The sequence below is a fragment of the Scyliorhinus canicula genome, chromosome 2, assembly GCF_902713615.1.
Source record: "Scyliorhinus canicula chromosome 2, sScyCan1.1, whole genome shotgun sequence".
Lineage (NCBI taxonomy): Eukaryota > Metazoa > Chordata > Chondrichthyes > Carcharhiniformes > Scyliorhinidae > Scyliorhinus > Scyliorhinus canicula.
This window is the reverse complement of record NC_052147.1, coordinates 270,904,209-270,919,817: the sequence shown is the minus strand read 5'-3', so window position 1 is coordinate 270,919,817 and position 15,609 is coordinate 270,904,209. Positions and strand designations below refer to the sequence as shown.

Here is a 15,609-nt window from a genome sequence, read left to right as displayed (position 1 = left end):
CCTCCTTCTGCACTGTATGTTCTATGTTCTATTTACCACAGTCCCAATTTTTGTGTCTCTAAAACTATGTCCAGTACGTCCCCCTCTCTTCTCAGACTTTCTACCTGCTGGTCAAAAAGCTCTGCTCGATGTCCAAAGAATCCAGCTCTTCTAAGCATTTCACACTGTTACTATTCTAACTAATAGCACATGAAGATTCTGGGCGAAATTCTCCGCCCCCCACGACGGGTGGGAGAATAGCGGGAGGGCCTTCCCGACATTTTTGCCGCCCTCCCGCTATTCTCCCCCCCCCCACCCCGAAGTCCCGACCTGAATCGCTGCCGCCGTTTTTTTACGGCCGGCAGCGATTCTCAGCTGTTAGATGGGCCGAAGTCCCAGCCCTTTCCGCCATTTTTACGAACGGCAAACACACCTGGTCTTGCCGTTCGTAAAACCGGTGTCACAAACTCGCTATTAATAACCATGGCACCGATTGGCACGGCCGTGGGCACCGATCGCGGGCAGCGGGCCCGATGCCCGCGCACTACTTGTCCTTCCGCCGCCCCGCAGTATCCATTCGCGGGGCGGCTGAGGGGCAACCCGGCCCGCGCATGCGCGGGTTTCGCGCAAAAACGCGATGACGTCACCCGCGCATGCGCGGGTTGGAGTCTTCCAAACTGCGCATGCGCGGCTGACGTCATATGACGCGTCAGCCGGCGCTAACTCCGGCAAGCGGGCTTAACGATTTTCGTTAAGCCCGTCTTGCCGGAGCCTACGGCGTCGGGCTGCTAGCCCCGACCGGGGACCAGAATCGGTCCCCCGTCGGGAAGGGGCGCGCTGCCGTAAAACCCGCCCAGGTTTTACGGCAGCTTTACGATTTCTCCCGTTTGGGAGAATCGCGCCCTCTATACCTGGAATATTCAGTTGCCAATCCTGCCCTTTCCTCAACCTTATGTGATAACAATAATATCATACTCCCATGTTAATCAACATTATCAATTCATCTGCCTTACCTATAAGACATTTTACATTAAAATAAATACCATCAAGCCTTGCTGTATTCCCTTGTACCTTTACAAATTGATCTTCACTCTGCCTTCCAGACTGACTTGATTTGACTGTGTATCAGTCCTTACTGTACGTCCACTCCGTCTCCCACCCTCCTGCCAAATTAGTTTCAACCCCACCTCCCAACAGCATTAACAAATCCCCTTGTAAGGATGTTGGACCCATTTTGGTTCAGGTGCACCCTGTCTGACTTGTACAGGTTCTAACTTCCCCAGGAACTGATCTAGTGATCCAGAAACTAAATCCCTCTCTCCTACACCGTCTCTTCGGCCACGCATTCATCTGCTCTATCCTCCAATTCCTATACTGACTGGCACGTGGCACTAGAATTAATCCAGAGATCACAACCATTGAGATCCTGCTTTTCAAACTGTTCCCTCGCTCCCTAAATTCTTGCTGCAGGAATGTGGTAAACCACTGTTGCACCTCTATTAGAAGATGTATGGTAGGACCTGTACTACAGGTACGTTGGTAGTCCCTGCCTGCTGGCTCCGCCCAGTAGGCGAAGTATAAATATTTGTGTCCTCCATGCTGCAGCCATTTTGCCAGCTGCTGTGGGAGGCCACACATCTTAGAGCAATAAATCCTCAGTTGTATCCAACTCAAGTCTTTGTGCAATTGATCGTGCATCAAGGACCTTATCCCTCTATCTACCTATGTCATTGGCACCAGTGTGGCAGCTCTTCCTATTCTCATACACATCCCCAGAAGTTAGTGAGGAGGACTTTGCAGAGTTGAGTGGGCAGGTTGCGCTGTTTTTTGTTTCAATGTCTTGGTCAATGTTGGGGGTATATCTGTTTTTTTGCTTATTGTTACTTGCTGCAATTTGATACAACTCAGTGACTCGCTTGGCCATTTCAGAGGGCAGGTAAGAGTCAAACGCATTTCTGTGGGTCTTGAGTCACATAAAGACCAGGCTGGGTAAGGATGGTAGTTTTCCTTCCTGGATTACTCGTTCAGTAATATAATGACCATACCCCTATCTAATAACTCTCACAAGACCCATGGGGACACCTCAATTGATTGCCTCATGGGACTAGTGGAATACAATCTCTCCTGCTCGTTAGCTGAGTACCATCTAGAAGGGGCTCATAAATTTGCCCGATGAAAGTCAGCCTAGTACTGGGATCAGCACTTCTTGGCCCGATGAGCTGAAAGCCTCATTGCAGCCTTTAACTTATGTTGGCTTATTAAATGTTGTTTAACTTTTTTCTCAGGCTCCCTGAGCTTTTAGACCCCGTCACTGTCAGGTATAACCATCAGCAACACAGACTCATCAAGGTAACTTACACAGTCCAAACATTATCCTTTGAGGTATCTGTGCTCATCTAATTTTGGCTTGGCATCCTTGATGTTCATCACACCACCATTGGTGGCCACACGTTCAATGGCATAGGCCCTAAGCTTTGGAATTCCCTCCCAAATATCTCCATCTTTCTTTTTATTGTTCATTCGGGAGGGAGTTCTAGGATTTTGACCCAGTGACAGTGAAGGAACGGCGATATACTTCCAAGTCAGAATGCTGAGTGGCTTGGAGGGGAACTTCCAGGTTCCCATCTGTCTGCTGCCCTCGTCTTTCTAGATGGTAGCTGTTCTGGGTTTGGAAGATGCTGCCGAAGGGGCTTTGGAGAGTTCCTTTCTCGCTTTCAGAAACTCTTTAGAGCCTATCTATGAGACCACTTTTGGTCATCTGGCGTAACATCTCCTTGGCATCATATTTGTTTTATAATGTTCCCGTTGTGGTGTTCTTTGTGATTCTTGTTCTCAGGATGGATGTTGTAGTGTTCACAAAGACCACAGAAGCTAAGTTCATTAACAAAGCTAACATTTATTTACACTACTTATTAAAGCTCGGCCACCTACTCCTACAGTAAACAATAATCTAGAAATCAACAATCTAACTAACACTGGTCTCTACACTCTGTCTATAACTGTACTCTGATCTCTCTCATTGCTCCAATGCTCTCCTCTCCCGCCTTCTCCCAGAAGCCTGTAAGTCAGTGCTTTATATAGTTCTGCATCTAGCTCCATCTAGTGGTTAATTATGATACAACATTAACCCTTTGTAATCTGAACATTTCCCACAATGTCATACCCATGACATGCCTTAATTGTTTACATTTAGGATACTATAGAAATATAAATCGTTGTTGCTCAGTACATAGCTGCCAGAATTCATCTTAACTGAGAACACGATTGGGATTCAGAAAGCACGGCCAAGAGTTGGCTTCCCGGTCGAGTAAAAGCGAAAGATTGGCAGCACAACATAAGACAACTAGTATCAAAACAAAAAAAAATTCTTACTTAAGTAAAAACAACAACACTTATAAAAGTGGGGATTCTATATGCAACAGTTTTGTTAAAAAATGTTTGTTTTCCACAAACCAGTCAAATAATACTTACTTCCCGATTGCTGAACGCATCTCTCCAATTTTTGTCAATGGTAGTTCTGCAACTCACCTCGACCCCACTTCAGTCTCTCCCCCGCCTCGCCCCCCCCCCCCCCCCCCCCCCCCACCTTTGGACTAGAAGGCAATGCCACGGGAACTCTGCCGGTAAGATACCTATTATCAAACTGTGATGCCTTAGTGCAGCAGTTGGAGGTACAACACCAGAAAAACACTTCAAGACGGTTTGCAAGCTTGCCACTTGCAATAACCATTGGGTTTCAGGATAATACCTCTTTGATGAACTGCACTCTGCCATCAGTTTGAAAAAGCTATAACCAGTTATACATCATTGTTAATCTAGGGCATATTGTACCTTGGGGAACGAACCATTACCACAGCTTTTGACAAGCGCAGCAAGATAACTGTAAATATCAGCACATGGCATCTGGCAACTTGATGTATGCTGGTCCATCTATTCTGTGGACAGATATTTCCTCACCAGTAAAAATATAACCTACTTGTGCGTTTTCATTTGCATTTGTAATGCGTGAACACACTGCGACTGAATAATCTGCTCAATCATCAACGGAAAGCTTGTGTCTTACCATCCCTTCTGTTCAGCTTTGCAAAGCCTGGACTGTGACTGCCAGATAGTGCGGAAGAGGAACGGAACGCTGATTGAGGCAAGCCAGACACAAGGTGATTGTCGCAATTATCTGCAGGATGAAAGAAACAACATGCTTAAAATCAGTGAGATGGCGCGGCACTGTACCTGTACACAATCAATTCCAAATGAAGACTTTAATCCCCACACATTTTAAAGCCTGCCCAGCTCCCATCCTGCAGCCTTGTGCAGAAGGAATGGATATCTTTTTTTTCAAGTTCAAAGGTACCTTGCCCCGCGGCAGATGTTGGAGTCCAAAACAAACGATTCCACAAGCCAAACAACAACTCGGTGATCTACTAAAATGCTCCAAGGCATCTCATTGTCGAACAAAATTTATCAAGCAAACATTTGTCTTTGAGCCACATAATAAAATAATATAAAAGGTGAAAATAGCAGTTTGCGAAGAGTTCCTTAAAGGAGGAGAGGGGTGAAGGAACCTAGGTTGGAGGGGGACTCCCCCCTTAGCTAAAAAGATGGCTACTGGGGTGGAGTGATTGAGATCGCGAATATGCAAGACCATAACTAGAAGAACAGAGAGATAGACACCAGAAAATTGTAGGGCTGGAGGAGTCACAGATATAGAAAGAGCCTCAGGCATGGAGAGTTGTTTAAACTAAGACAAGTTAATATTTAACGTTAATATTTCTCTTCACAACTGAACATATTTTTCAACCCTGCATTCCTTTCAAACAATCCAAATAATATTTCATAGAATCACAGAATACTGCAGTGCAAAAGAGGCCCTTTGGCCCATCGAGTCTGCACCGATGCATGAAAAGCCCTGAGCTGCCCACCTAATCCCACTTGCCAGCATTTGGTCCATAGCCTTGAATGTTATGGCATGCCAAGTACTCATCCAGGTACGTTTTGAAGGACGTGAGGCATCCTGCCTCTACCACCTTCCCAGGCAGTGTGTTCCAGACCATCACCACCTCTCTGGGTAAAAACATTTTTCCTCAAATTTCCCCGAAACCTCCCAACCCTCACTTTGAACTTGTGTCCCCTCGTAACTGACCCGTCAACTAAGGGGAACAGCTGCACCTTATCCATCCTGTCCCTGCTCCTCATGATCTAGTACACCTCGATCAGGTCGCCGTCCGTCTTCTCTGCTCCAGAGAAAACAACCCAAGCCTATCCAACCTCTCTTTATAACTTAAATGTTCCATCCCAGGCAACATTCTGATGAATCTTCTCTGCACCCTCTCCAATGCAATTACATCCTTCCTATAATGTGGCGACCAGAATTGCACATAGTACTCCAGCTCTCGCCTCACCAATGTTCTGTACTGCTCCATCATGACCTCCCTGCTTTTGTAATCTATGCCCCAATGAATAAAAGCGAGTGTCCCAATGACCTTTTCACCACCCTATTAAACTGCCCTTCGACCTTTAGAGATCTATAGACAAACACGTCAAGGTCCCTTTGTTCTTTGGAACTTCCCAGGGTCAGATCTTTCACAGTATACTTCCTTGTTAAATAACTCCTACCAAAGTGCATCACCTCACACTTTTCAGGGTTAAATTGTATCTACCACTTATCCGCCCATTTGACCATCCCGTCTATATCTTCCTGTAACCCAAGACACTTTACTTCATTGTTAACCACCCGGCCAATCTTTGTGTCATCTGGAAACTTACTGATTCTACCGCCAACCACCCCCCCCCCCCCATACAATTATACAAACAATAAGGAGTCCAGCATGGTTCCTGCGGTACGCCTCTGGTCACTGACTGGCTTCCAGACACAAAAGCAGCCGTCTATCATTATCCTCTGTCTCTTTCCGCTAAGCCAATTATGAATCCACCTTATCAAATCACCCTGTATCCCTTGTGTATTTGCCTTCTTAATAAGTCTCCCATGTGGGACCTTGCCAAAGACTTTGCAGAAATCCATGTAAACTACATCAACTGCACTACCCTCATCTATACACAAATACCCTTGGTTACATGTTCAAAAAATTCAATCAAATTTGTTAGGCAGGACCTCCCTCTGACAAAGCCATGTTGACTATCCCTGATTAAACCTTGCCTTTTCCAGTGGAGATATATTCTCTCCTTCAAAATCTTCTCCAGTAGTTTCCCAACCACTGACATGAGACTCACTGGCCTGTAGTTCCCTGGCTGGTCTCTACAACTTTTCTTAAATAGTGGGACCAGATTAGCTGTTTTCCAGTACTCTAGTACCTCCCGCGTGGCCAGAGATTAATTATAAATTTGGATCCGAGCCCAGGCAATCTCCTTGCTTGCCTCCCACCTGGGACACAATTCATCCGGACCTGGAGATTTTTCTACTTTTAAGCCCGCCAATACCTCCAATACCTGTCACTCCCTATGGCAATTTGCTCAAGAACACAAGAACACAAGAACTAGGAGCAGGAGTAGGCCATCTGGCCCCTCGAGCCTGCTCCGCCATTCAATTAGATCATGGCTGATCTTTTGTGGACTCAGCTCCACTTTCCGGCCCGAACACCATAACCCTTAATCCCTTTATTCTTCAAAAAACTATCTATCTTTACCTTAAAAACATGTAATGAAGGAGACTCAACTGCTTCACTGGGCAAGGAATTCCATAGATTCACAACCTTTTGGGTGAAGAAGTTCCTCCTAAACTCAGTCCTAAATCTACTTCCCCTTATTTTGAGGCTATGTCCCCTAGTTCTGCTGTCACCCGCCAGTGGAAACAACCTGCCCGCATCTATCCTATCTATTCCTTTCATAATTTTAAATGTTTCTATAAGATCCCCCCTCATCCTTCTAAATTCCAATGAGTACAGTCCCAGTCTACTCAACCTCTCCTCATAATCCAACCCCTTCAGCTCTGGGATTAACCTAGTGAATCTCCTCTGCACACCCTCCAGCGCCAGTACGTCCTTTCTCAAGTAAGGAGACCAAAACTGAACACAATACTCCAGGTGTGGCCGCACTAACACCTTATACAATTGCAACATAACCTCCCTAGTCTTAAACTCCATCCCTCTAACAATGAAGGACAAAATTCCATTTGCCTTCTTAATCACCTGTTGCACTTGTAAACCAACCTTCTGTGACTCATGCACTGGCACACCCAAGTCTCTCTGAACAGCGGCATGCTTTAATATTTTATCGTTTAAATAATAATCCCGTTTGCTGTTATTCCTACCAAAATGGATAACCTCACATTTGTCAACATTGTATTCCATCTGCCAGACCCGAGCCCATTCACTTAACCTATCCAAATCCCTCTGCAGACTTCCAGTATCCTCTGCACTTTTCGCTTTACCACTCATCTTAGTGTCATCTGCAAACTTGGACACATTGCCCTTGGTCCCCAACTCCAAATCATCTATGTAAATTGTGAACAATTGTGGGCCCAACACGGATCCCTGAGGGACACCACTAGCTACTGATTGCCAACCAGAGAAACACCCATTTATCCCAACTCTTTGCTTTCTATTAATTAACCAATCCTCTATCCATGCTACTACTTTACCTTTAATGCCATGCATCTTTATTTTATGCAGCAATCTTTTGTGTGGCACCTTGTCAAAGGCTTTCTGGAAATCCAGATATACCACATCCATCGGCTCCCCGTTATCTACTGCACTGGTAATGTCCTCAAAAAATTCCACTAAATTAGTTAGGCATGACCTGCCTTTAACGAACCCATGCTGCGTCTGCCCAATGGGACAATTTCTATCCAGATGCCTCGCAATTTCTTCCTTGATGATAGATTCCAGCATCTTCCCTACTACCGAAGTTAAGCTCACTGGCCTATAATTTCCTGCTTTCTGCCTACCTCCTTTTTTAAACAGTGGCGTCACGTTTGCTAATTTCCAATCCACCGGGACCACCCCAGAGTCTAGTGAATTTCGGTAAATTATCACTAGTGCATCTGCAATTTCCCTAGCCATCTCTTTTAGCACTCTGGGATGCATTCCATCAGGGCCAGGAGACTTGTCTACTTTTAGCCCCATTAGCTTGCCCATCACTCCCTCCTTAGTGATAACAATCCTCTCAAGGTCCTCATCTGTCATAGCCTCATTTCTATCAGTTGCTGGCATGTTATTTGTGTCTTCCACTGTGAAGACCGACACAAAAAACCTGTTCAGTTCCTCAGCCATTTCCTCATCTCCCATTATTAAAACTCCCTTCTCATCCTCTAAAGGACCAATATTTACCTTAGCCACTCTTTTTTGTCTTATATATTTGTAAAAACTTTTACTGTCTGTTTTTATATTCTGAGCAAGTTTACTCTCATACTCTATCTTACTCTTCTTTATAGCTTTTTTAGTAGCTTTCTGTTGCCCCCTAAAGATTTCCCAGTCCTCCAATCTCCCAGCAATCGTTGCCACTTTATATGCTTATAAACATCACAATCTCTCTTCCCAAGTTCCATATCAACCTCCTCATTCCCTTGGGTGAAGGCAGATGTTAGGTATTCATTCAACAACCTCACAATGTCCTCTGGTTCCACACAAAGATTTCTCCCTTGGTCCTTACTGGGCCCTATCCTTTCCCTGGTTATCCTCTTTCCGTTGGTATACTTATAGAATATCTTGGGATTTTCCCTACTTTTACCAGCCAGAATTTTCTCATATCCCTTTTTTGCTCTCCTAATAGATTTCTTAAGCTCCATTCTGCACTTTCTGTGTTCCACAAATGCCTCTGTACACTTGCTCCCCTTATAAATGTTAAAAGCCTCTCATCATATAGTCTTTCTCATCATATCCTGAATGCCTCTGGCCATCCATGGTTCTCTGGGTCTGTTACACCTTCCTATTATCCCAGAGGGAACATATTGGGCCTGTACTACCAGAAGGACGTGGAGGATTTGGAGTGAGTCCAGGAAAGGTTTACCAGGATGTTGCCTGGTATGGAGGATATTAGCTATGAAGAAACATTGAATAAACTGGGATTGTTCTCCCTAGAGAGACGGAGGCTGAGGGGCGACCTGATAGAAGTTTATCAAATTATTCGGGGTATAGATAGGGTGAACAGTCGGAGGCTTTTTCCCAGGGCGGATATGACAATTGCAAGGGGGCACAAGTTCAAGTTGAGGGGGGTAAAGGTTCAGTGGAGATGTGCGGGGGAAGAGTTTTACACAGAGGGTGGTGGTGGCCTGGAATGCACTGCCAAGTGAGGTGGTTGAGGCAGCTATATTAGCGACCTTCAAGACTTACCTGGACAGGCACATGACAGATTAAAGAACTACACAGGTGGTTGGTCGAGATAGGACACGTGATCGGCACAGGCTTGGAGGGCTGATGGGCCTGTGCCTGTGCTGGATTGTTCTTTGTTCTTTGGTGTTTGTCCCCTCCTATTTCATCTTTGAACATCCCCCACTACTCCTCTATGGGTTTCCCCACAAGCAACTCTTTCCAGTCTTTACCTTGGCCAGATCCTGCCTTATTTTATGGAAATCGACTCTCCCCAATCTAAAACCTTTTTTTGTAACTTGTCTGTTTCTTTGTCCATAAAAAATTTAAATTGAACCATGTTGAACCTAGTCCATTTCATTGGACTATGCTGTGGAGTTTACATTGTGATTTAAAGATGCCAGAAATAGCAATGTTTAATGTGGGACTGGGGAACAGCAGTCCCCACAGTATGATGCATGGAGTCACATGGTAACAGACCCTGAGACAACAGTCTGGAAGCAAAACTCTGGAATCAACCTGCATGGAGACAACAGCTCTGTGCATGGCCATATCTTGGATCTGTAACGAGTTAACGGTTTACAATGAACAGTACATGTTTAAATGTACAAGTCCCAAGTTATCCTCATTGAGCGATCTAAGGAACCCATAATGCACCATATAGTCCCAGCAAACAGCACCATTTTAACAGCATGGTATGCAGCAGTGTTGGCCAATTCGTTCGTGCGACGCTGGTTGTGCAGCATTTATTGCCCATCCCTAATTGCCCTTGTGGAGGCAGTTAAGAGTCAACCATATTGCTGTGGGTCTGGAGTCAAATATAGGCCAGACCAGGTAAAGATGGCTGATTTCCTTCCCGAAAGGACATTAGTGAGCCAGATGGGTTTTTACGACAATGGTTCCATTGTCATTATTAGACTTTTAATTCCGGATTTTTATTGAATTCAAATTTCAAAATTTGCAGTGGCACGATTTGAACCTGGGTCCCCAGAGAATTACACTGGGTCTCTGGTTTACTAGTACTGTGACAATACCACTATGCCTTTCCCTAAGAATAAGAACATAAGAACATAAGAACTAGGAGCAGGAGTAGGCCATCTGGCCCCTTGAGTCTGCTCCGCCATTCAATGAGATCATGGCTGATCTTTTGTGGACTCAGCTCCACTTTCCGGCCCGAACATCATAACCCTTAATCCCTTTATTCTTCAAAAAATGATCTATCTTTACCTTAAAAACATTTAATGAAGGAGCCTCAACTGCTTCACTGGGCAAGGAGTTCCATAGATTCACAACCCTTTGGGTGAAGTAGTTCCTCCTCAACTCAGTCCTAAATCTACTTCCCCTTATTTTGAGGCTATGCCCCCTCGTTCTGCTTTCACCCACCAGTGGAAACAACCTGCCCGCATCTATCCTATCTATTCCCTTCATAATTTTATATGTTTCTATAAGATCCCCCCCCCCCGCATCCTTCTAAATTCCAACGAGTACAGTCCCAGTCTACTCAACCTCTCCTCATAATCCAACCCCTGCAGCTCTGGGATTAACCTAGTGAATCTCCTCTGCACACCCTCCAGTGCCAGTACGTCCTTTCTCAGGTAAGGAGACCAAAACTGAACACAATACCCCAGGTGTGGCCTCACTAACACCTTATACAATTGCAGCATAACCTCTCTAGTCTTAAACTCCATCCCTCTAGCAATGAAGGACAAAATTCCATTTGCCTTCTTAATCACCTGTTGCACCTGCAAACCAACTTTTTGCAACTGATGCACTAGCACACCCGGGCTCTCTGCACAGCAGCATGTTTCAATATTTTGCCATTTAAATAATAATCCCTTTTGTTGTTATTCCTACCAAAATGGATAACCTCACATTTGTCAACATTGTAAAGGCGACAGCTAAATACATGAAGCAGAACAATTTATGTCAAGGTGTAAAGAACTGAAGCTGGACTGCAGCTCAGGAGAACAATTGCAACTCCCCTGCATGACGCAGAGCAACAAAACTATTCAGGTCACACAATAGGTGAGTAACGCTGCTGAAAACTGCAAGACCCTGAGTGCCACACTTCACAAGACGGCGAGCAAATATACAAAGAAACTAGATGTTGTCCCAAACCAGAATAGGTCGTTGTCCAAAGTCTCAGTATCCAGGGGGCAGCCGAACGAGAGCTGCAGTTAACAAAAAAAAGGCCGGCGTTTTGAAAAACAAAAAACCTGTAAAGACTGACTGACAGAGTCAAACGCTCAAAATAAACAGAACATTCAGAGAATAGAAAACAAACAAAAGGGAAAAGTCCCTGTAGTGTTTAAAAAAAAGAATTGCTGCTCTTGGCAATCGAAGCAAACGGAAGCGCTCTTGCTTTACGTCCAAAAATAAAACAGGCCCCGATTGGACCATGAGCCCACCTGGTCTCCCGAAGTGCAGAAAATTAACAACAGAGGGACTAACAGCTCACAACGTTTCAACAAGTGCACATGCCAAAGCTTGGGACATTCTAATACAGGGGAGAAGAAGACCTGCAGAGTGCAAAGGCAGCAATCAACTTTTAAAAGTTTGTAATAATAATAATAATAATCTTTATTGTCAGAAGTAGGCTTACATCAACACTGCAATGAACTTACTGTGCAAATCCCCTAGTCTCCACACTCTGGCGCCTGTTTTGGTCCACAGAGGAAGACTTCAGAATGTCCAATTCACCCAACAAGCTCGTCCTTCAGGACTTGTTGGAGGAAACCGGAGCACCCGGAGGAAACCCACGCAGGCATGGGGAGAATGTGCAGACTCCGCACAGACAGTGACCCAAGCCGGGAATCGAACCCGGGTCCCTGAAGCTGGGAAGCAACAGTGCTAACCACTGTGCTACCGAGCCACCCACAATATTATTATTTTCCCTCCACCCACCCACTCACTTTTTCATTTGAACATTGCTGCAAATAGCTACTCCATGGTTCAAAAAACAAAAAACAAAGAAAAATACAGCACAGGAACAGGCCCTTCGGCCCTCCAAGCCCGCGCCGACCATGTTGCCCGTCTAAACTAAAATCTTCTACACTTCCTGGGTCCTTATCCCTCTATTCCCATCCTATTCGTGTATTTGTAAAGATGCCCCTTCAATGTCACTATCGTCTCTACTTCCACCACCTCCTCCAGCAGCGAGTTCCAGGCACCCACTACCCTCTGTGTAAGAAAGGTGCCTCGCACATCTCCGAAAGAACAAAGAAACATGCTAACATTTTTGAGGTAACCGTTAGTTCTGGGAAGACAAGGTAAGATAACTAAAATGCTCGGCTATGGAGATCTCCACAACACCAAAAAGAAAATGGCAGTTCAGAAGATTAGCCGTGCTTGTTTAATGGAGTCAGAGTAGAAGAGAAGGAGCATAAAACAGCAGGTGGGCTTACTTATCTGGAGGAATTGTAAAGGAGAGATAATTGGCTTGGAGAACAGTTTGAGGATAAACCAGAGCAGGCTATTTCATCAAAGAGATGGGTGGAACTGAAGAACATTCTCTGATTTAAATTTACCTGAGTGTTCTTTAGCAGGGAAGAGGCTCCATACTGTAAAGGTGCTGCTGTAAGCAGGCTCCAGGGTCATAAGAGCCTTGCGAGCAATTTGTTTCAGCTGAGGGTTGAATTTGGAAATTGCGTGGTTTGCAACTCACAGCGCAGCCCTGGGAGCTGTTCTGTGTAGTTAGGAAGCAGAAGGTTTCCTGGGGATCCGAGAAGGTGGTGTAAGGTCACGCGTTCCCTGCTTCAGGCAGTTCGCCACTCAGAGAAACCCGGAGACCCATTTGTAGCTGGGTGCCGCCAGGAGACTGGGGTTTGGAGGAACCCACAGGCAGGGCCTACCGAGTTGAGGCGGGAGTCTGCAAAAGATCTAGAATTCTACTGGTTATTAGAGGAAGGAATGCAGCTTTCTGAATCCTGTAGGTTGCAGTCTCAGGTAACGATATTGAAGCATCAGGGAGGTGAGTGGTCGTTGCAAGTTAGGGTGACTTTTGCATAAAATCAGAGGTTAATACCAGGAATGGGTGAATCGTCTTTGGAGGAAAAGTTGGGCAGGTTAGGATTTTATCCACCGGAGTTTAAAAGCATAAGAGGCAACTTGATCGAAACCTTAAGATCCTGATGGGTATTGTCAGGGCGGATGTGGAGAGAATGTTTCCCCCTATCGGATAACCTAGAGCTAGGCGTCACTATTTCAAAATAAGAGATCACTTATTTAAGACAGAGATGAGGAGAATTTGTTTCTCTCAGGGGGCTGTGAGTCTCTGGAACTCTTCCTCAAAAGGAATTGGAAGCGGAGTCTTTGGGCAAGATTCTCTGGGCTTCCACGGCGTGTTTCTTGGTGGCGGGAGAGGGCCCGTCATTGGCCGGCATCTGGATTTGCCAGTCCCGCCCCTGTCAATGGGATTTCCCATTGAATCCACCACGCGCCGCTGGTGGGATTGGAAGATACTGCGTGAACAGCCCTAGGAAACTTGTGGTTTAATTCACTGAGTAGGTAACTGAGATTTCAAACATTGTCGATGTTTATGGCCCCTAACTGATCGCAAAAACAGGCAAGAAGAAGGCCGCCCGCGGAACAATTCAAATAAACATCTTGGCAAGTGATGCATTTGAAGTGTTGTCAAACTGCGAGCACCTATAACATATATTTTCTTCACATTCCGTGTGTTCCAATGACAGAGAAATCTCAGAAGCAACATGGACTCAGCTGCAATGCTCATCCCCGTTCTCCTGCCTTCTCCCCGTAACCCCTGATCCCCTTATTAATCAAGAACCTATCTATCTCTGTCTTAAAGACACTCAGTGATTTGGCCTCCACAGCCTTCTGCGGCAAAGAGTTCCACAGATTTACCACTCTCTGAGATTGTGCCCTCTGGTTCTAGATTTTCCTACAAGTGAAAACATCCTCTCCACGCCCACTCTATCCAGGCCTCGCAGCATCCTGTAAGTTTCAATAAGATCCCCGCTCATTCTTCTAAACTCCAACGAGTACAGACCCAAAGTCCTCAACCTTTCCTCATACGACAAGTTCTTCATTCCAGGGATCATTCTTGTGAACCTCCTCTGGACCCTTTCCAAGGCCAGCACATCCTTCCTTAGATATGGAGCCCAAAAACGCTCACAATACTCCGAATGGGGTCTGACCCTTTACACAAAATGCGTTCGTGGTTGTTAGCTTTCAAAATTCTTTAGATTCTGGAAAGATTCCAGCGAACTGGAAAGCAGAAAGTGTAGCCCTGCTGTTTACGAAGGGAGGAAGAGGGAGAATGGAGATCTGTAGACCTGTTAGTTTGACGTCAGTAGTCGGGAAAATGTTAGAATGTTTTATTAAGGATGTGATAACTGGACATATAGAAAAGGAATGGTAAAACTGGGCAGAGTCATCATGGATTTCTGAAAGGGAAATCATGTTTGACAAATTTGTTGGGAGTCTTTTTGAGGATGTCCCCATGAAGGAAGAACACGTAGATTGGGCCAACTTTCTGAATGAGGAGTGATCTCATTGAAACACATATGGGCGGGATTCTCCGATCTGCCAGCCATATTTTCCTGTGCGGCTCGCCCATACCAGCAGCCTTCCCATTGTGGCCACACCACGCCATTGGGAAATCCCCACCCGTGGGTGTGCTGCCGGCAGACTGGAGGATCCCGCCGACGGAGAATTCCGCTGAAATTAATCCGAGAAAGATTGACAGGGTAAATGTTGACAGGTCATTTCCCTGGGCTGGAAAATCTCAGCAAGAGGGGTTAGCCATTTTGGACGAATAATTTTTGTTTGTACTTTGGATTGTGGTTCCTTGTAATTCCCTACCCCAAAGAGCAGTGGACACTCAGTCACGAAGTATATTCAAGACTGAAATCCAGACTAGGAAGATGAAGAGATAGGTGCAAGGTGAGGTAAAATGGAGTTCACAGAGCCATCGCAGTATCAAAGGATGTGATTCGGACCACCGTGTGTGTGCAAGCTCCCCTAATGAGAAATTCACCTTGTGTCATTGCCCTATCATCTCGCCGTAGCCCTGCACATTCTTCTTTTGCAGACAATACTCCAATTCTCCCTTGAAATCTTCAATTGCATTTGAGGTCAAAGATCAGCCATGAGCTAGTAGAACAGACTTGAGGGGCCTTCTCGCCTTTTATTGGCCCTATTTCATTTATGTTTGAGAGGTAGTTTCTTTTATCCTGACCCAAACACAAAACATTCAATCCATCTTTTCTGCTCTTTGATATTGATGGACCTTTTGTAACTTTCCATCATTTTCTGTTTTTGTTTATTCTTTTCAGTGAAATTTGTAGGCATAATAGTTAAGTGATTGGTGTCCAACCAGCCAGGAGTCACAGTCTCAAATCCGTCAAGT

At 45.3% G+C, this 15,609-nt stretch overlaps 1 protein-coding gene across 1 annotated transcript in view; it reads right to left on the bottom strand.

Moving 5' to 3' along the window:
- LOC119962140 (contactin-associated protein-like 5) overlaps positions 1 to 15,609 on the bottom strand; it is a 1,413,266-nt gene that overhangs the window by 1,263,033 nt on the left and 134,624 nt on the right. The window contains exon 2 of the mRNA XM_038790064.1: positions 4,043 to 4,153. Coding sequence (XP_038645992.1) covers positions 4,043 to 4,153 — 111 coding nt within the window. The remainder of the gene's footprint in view (positions 1 to 4,042; positions 4,154 to 15,609) is intronic.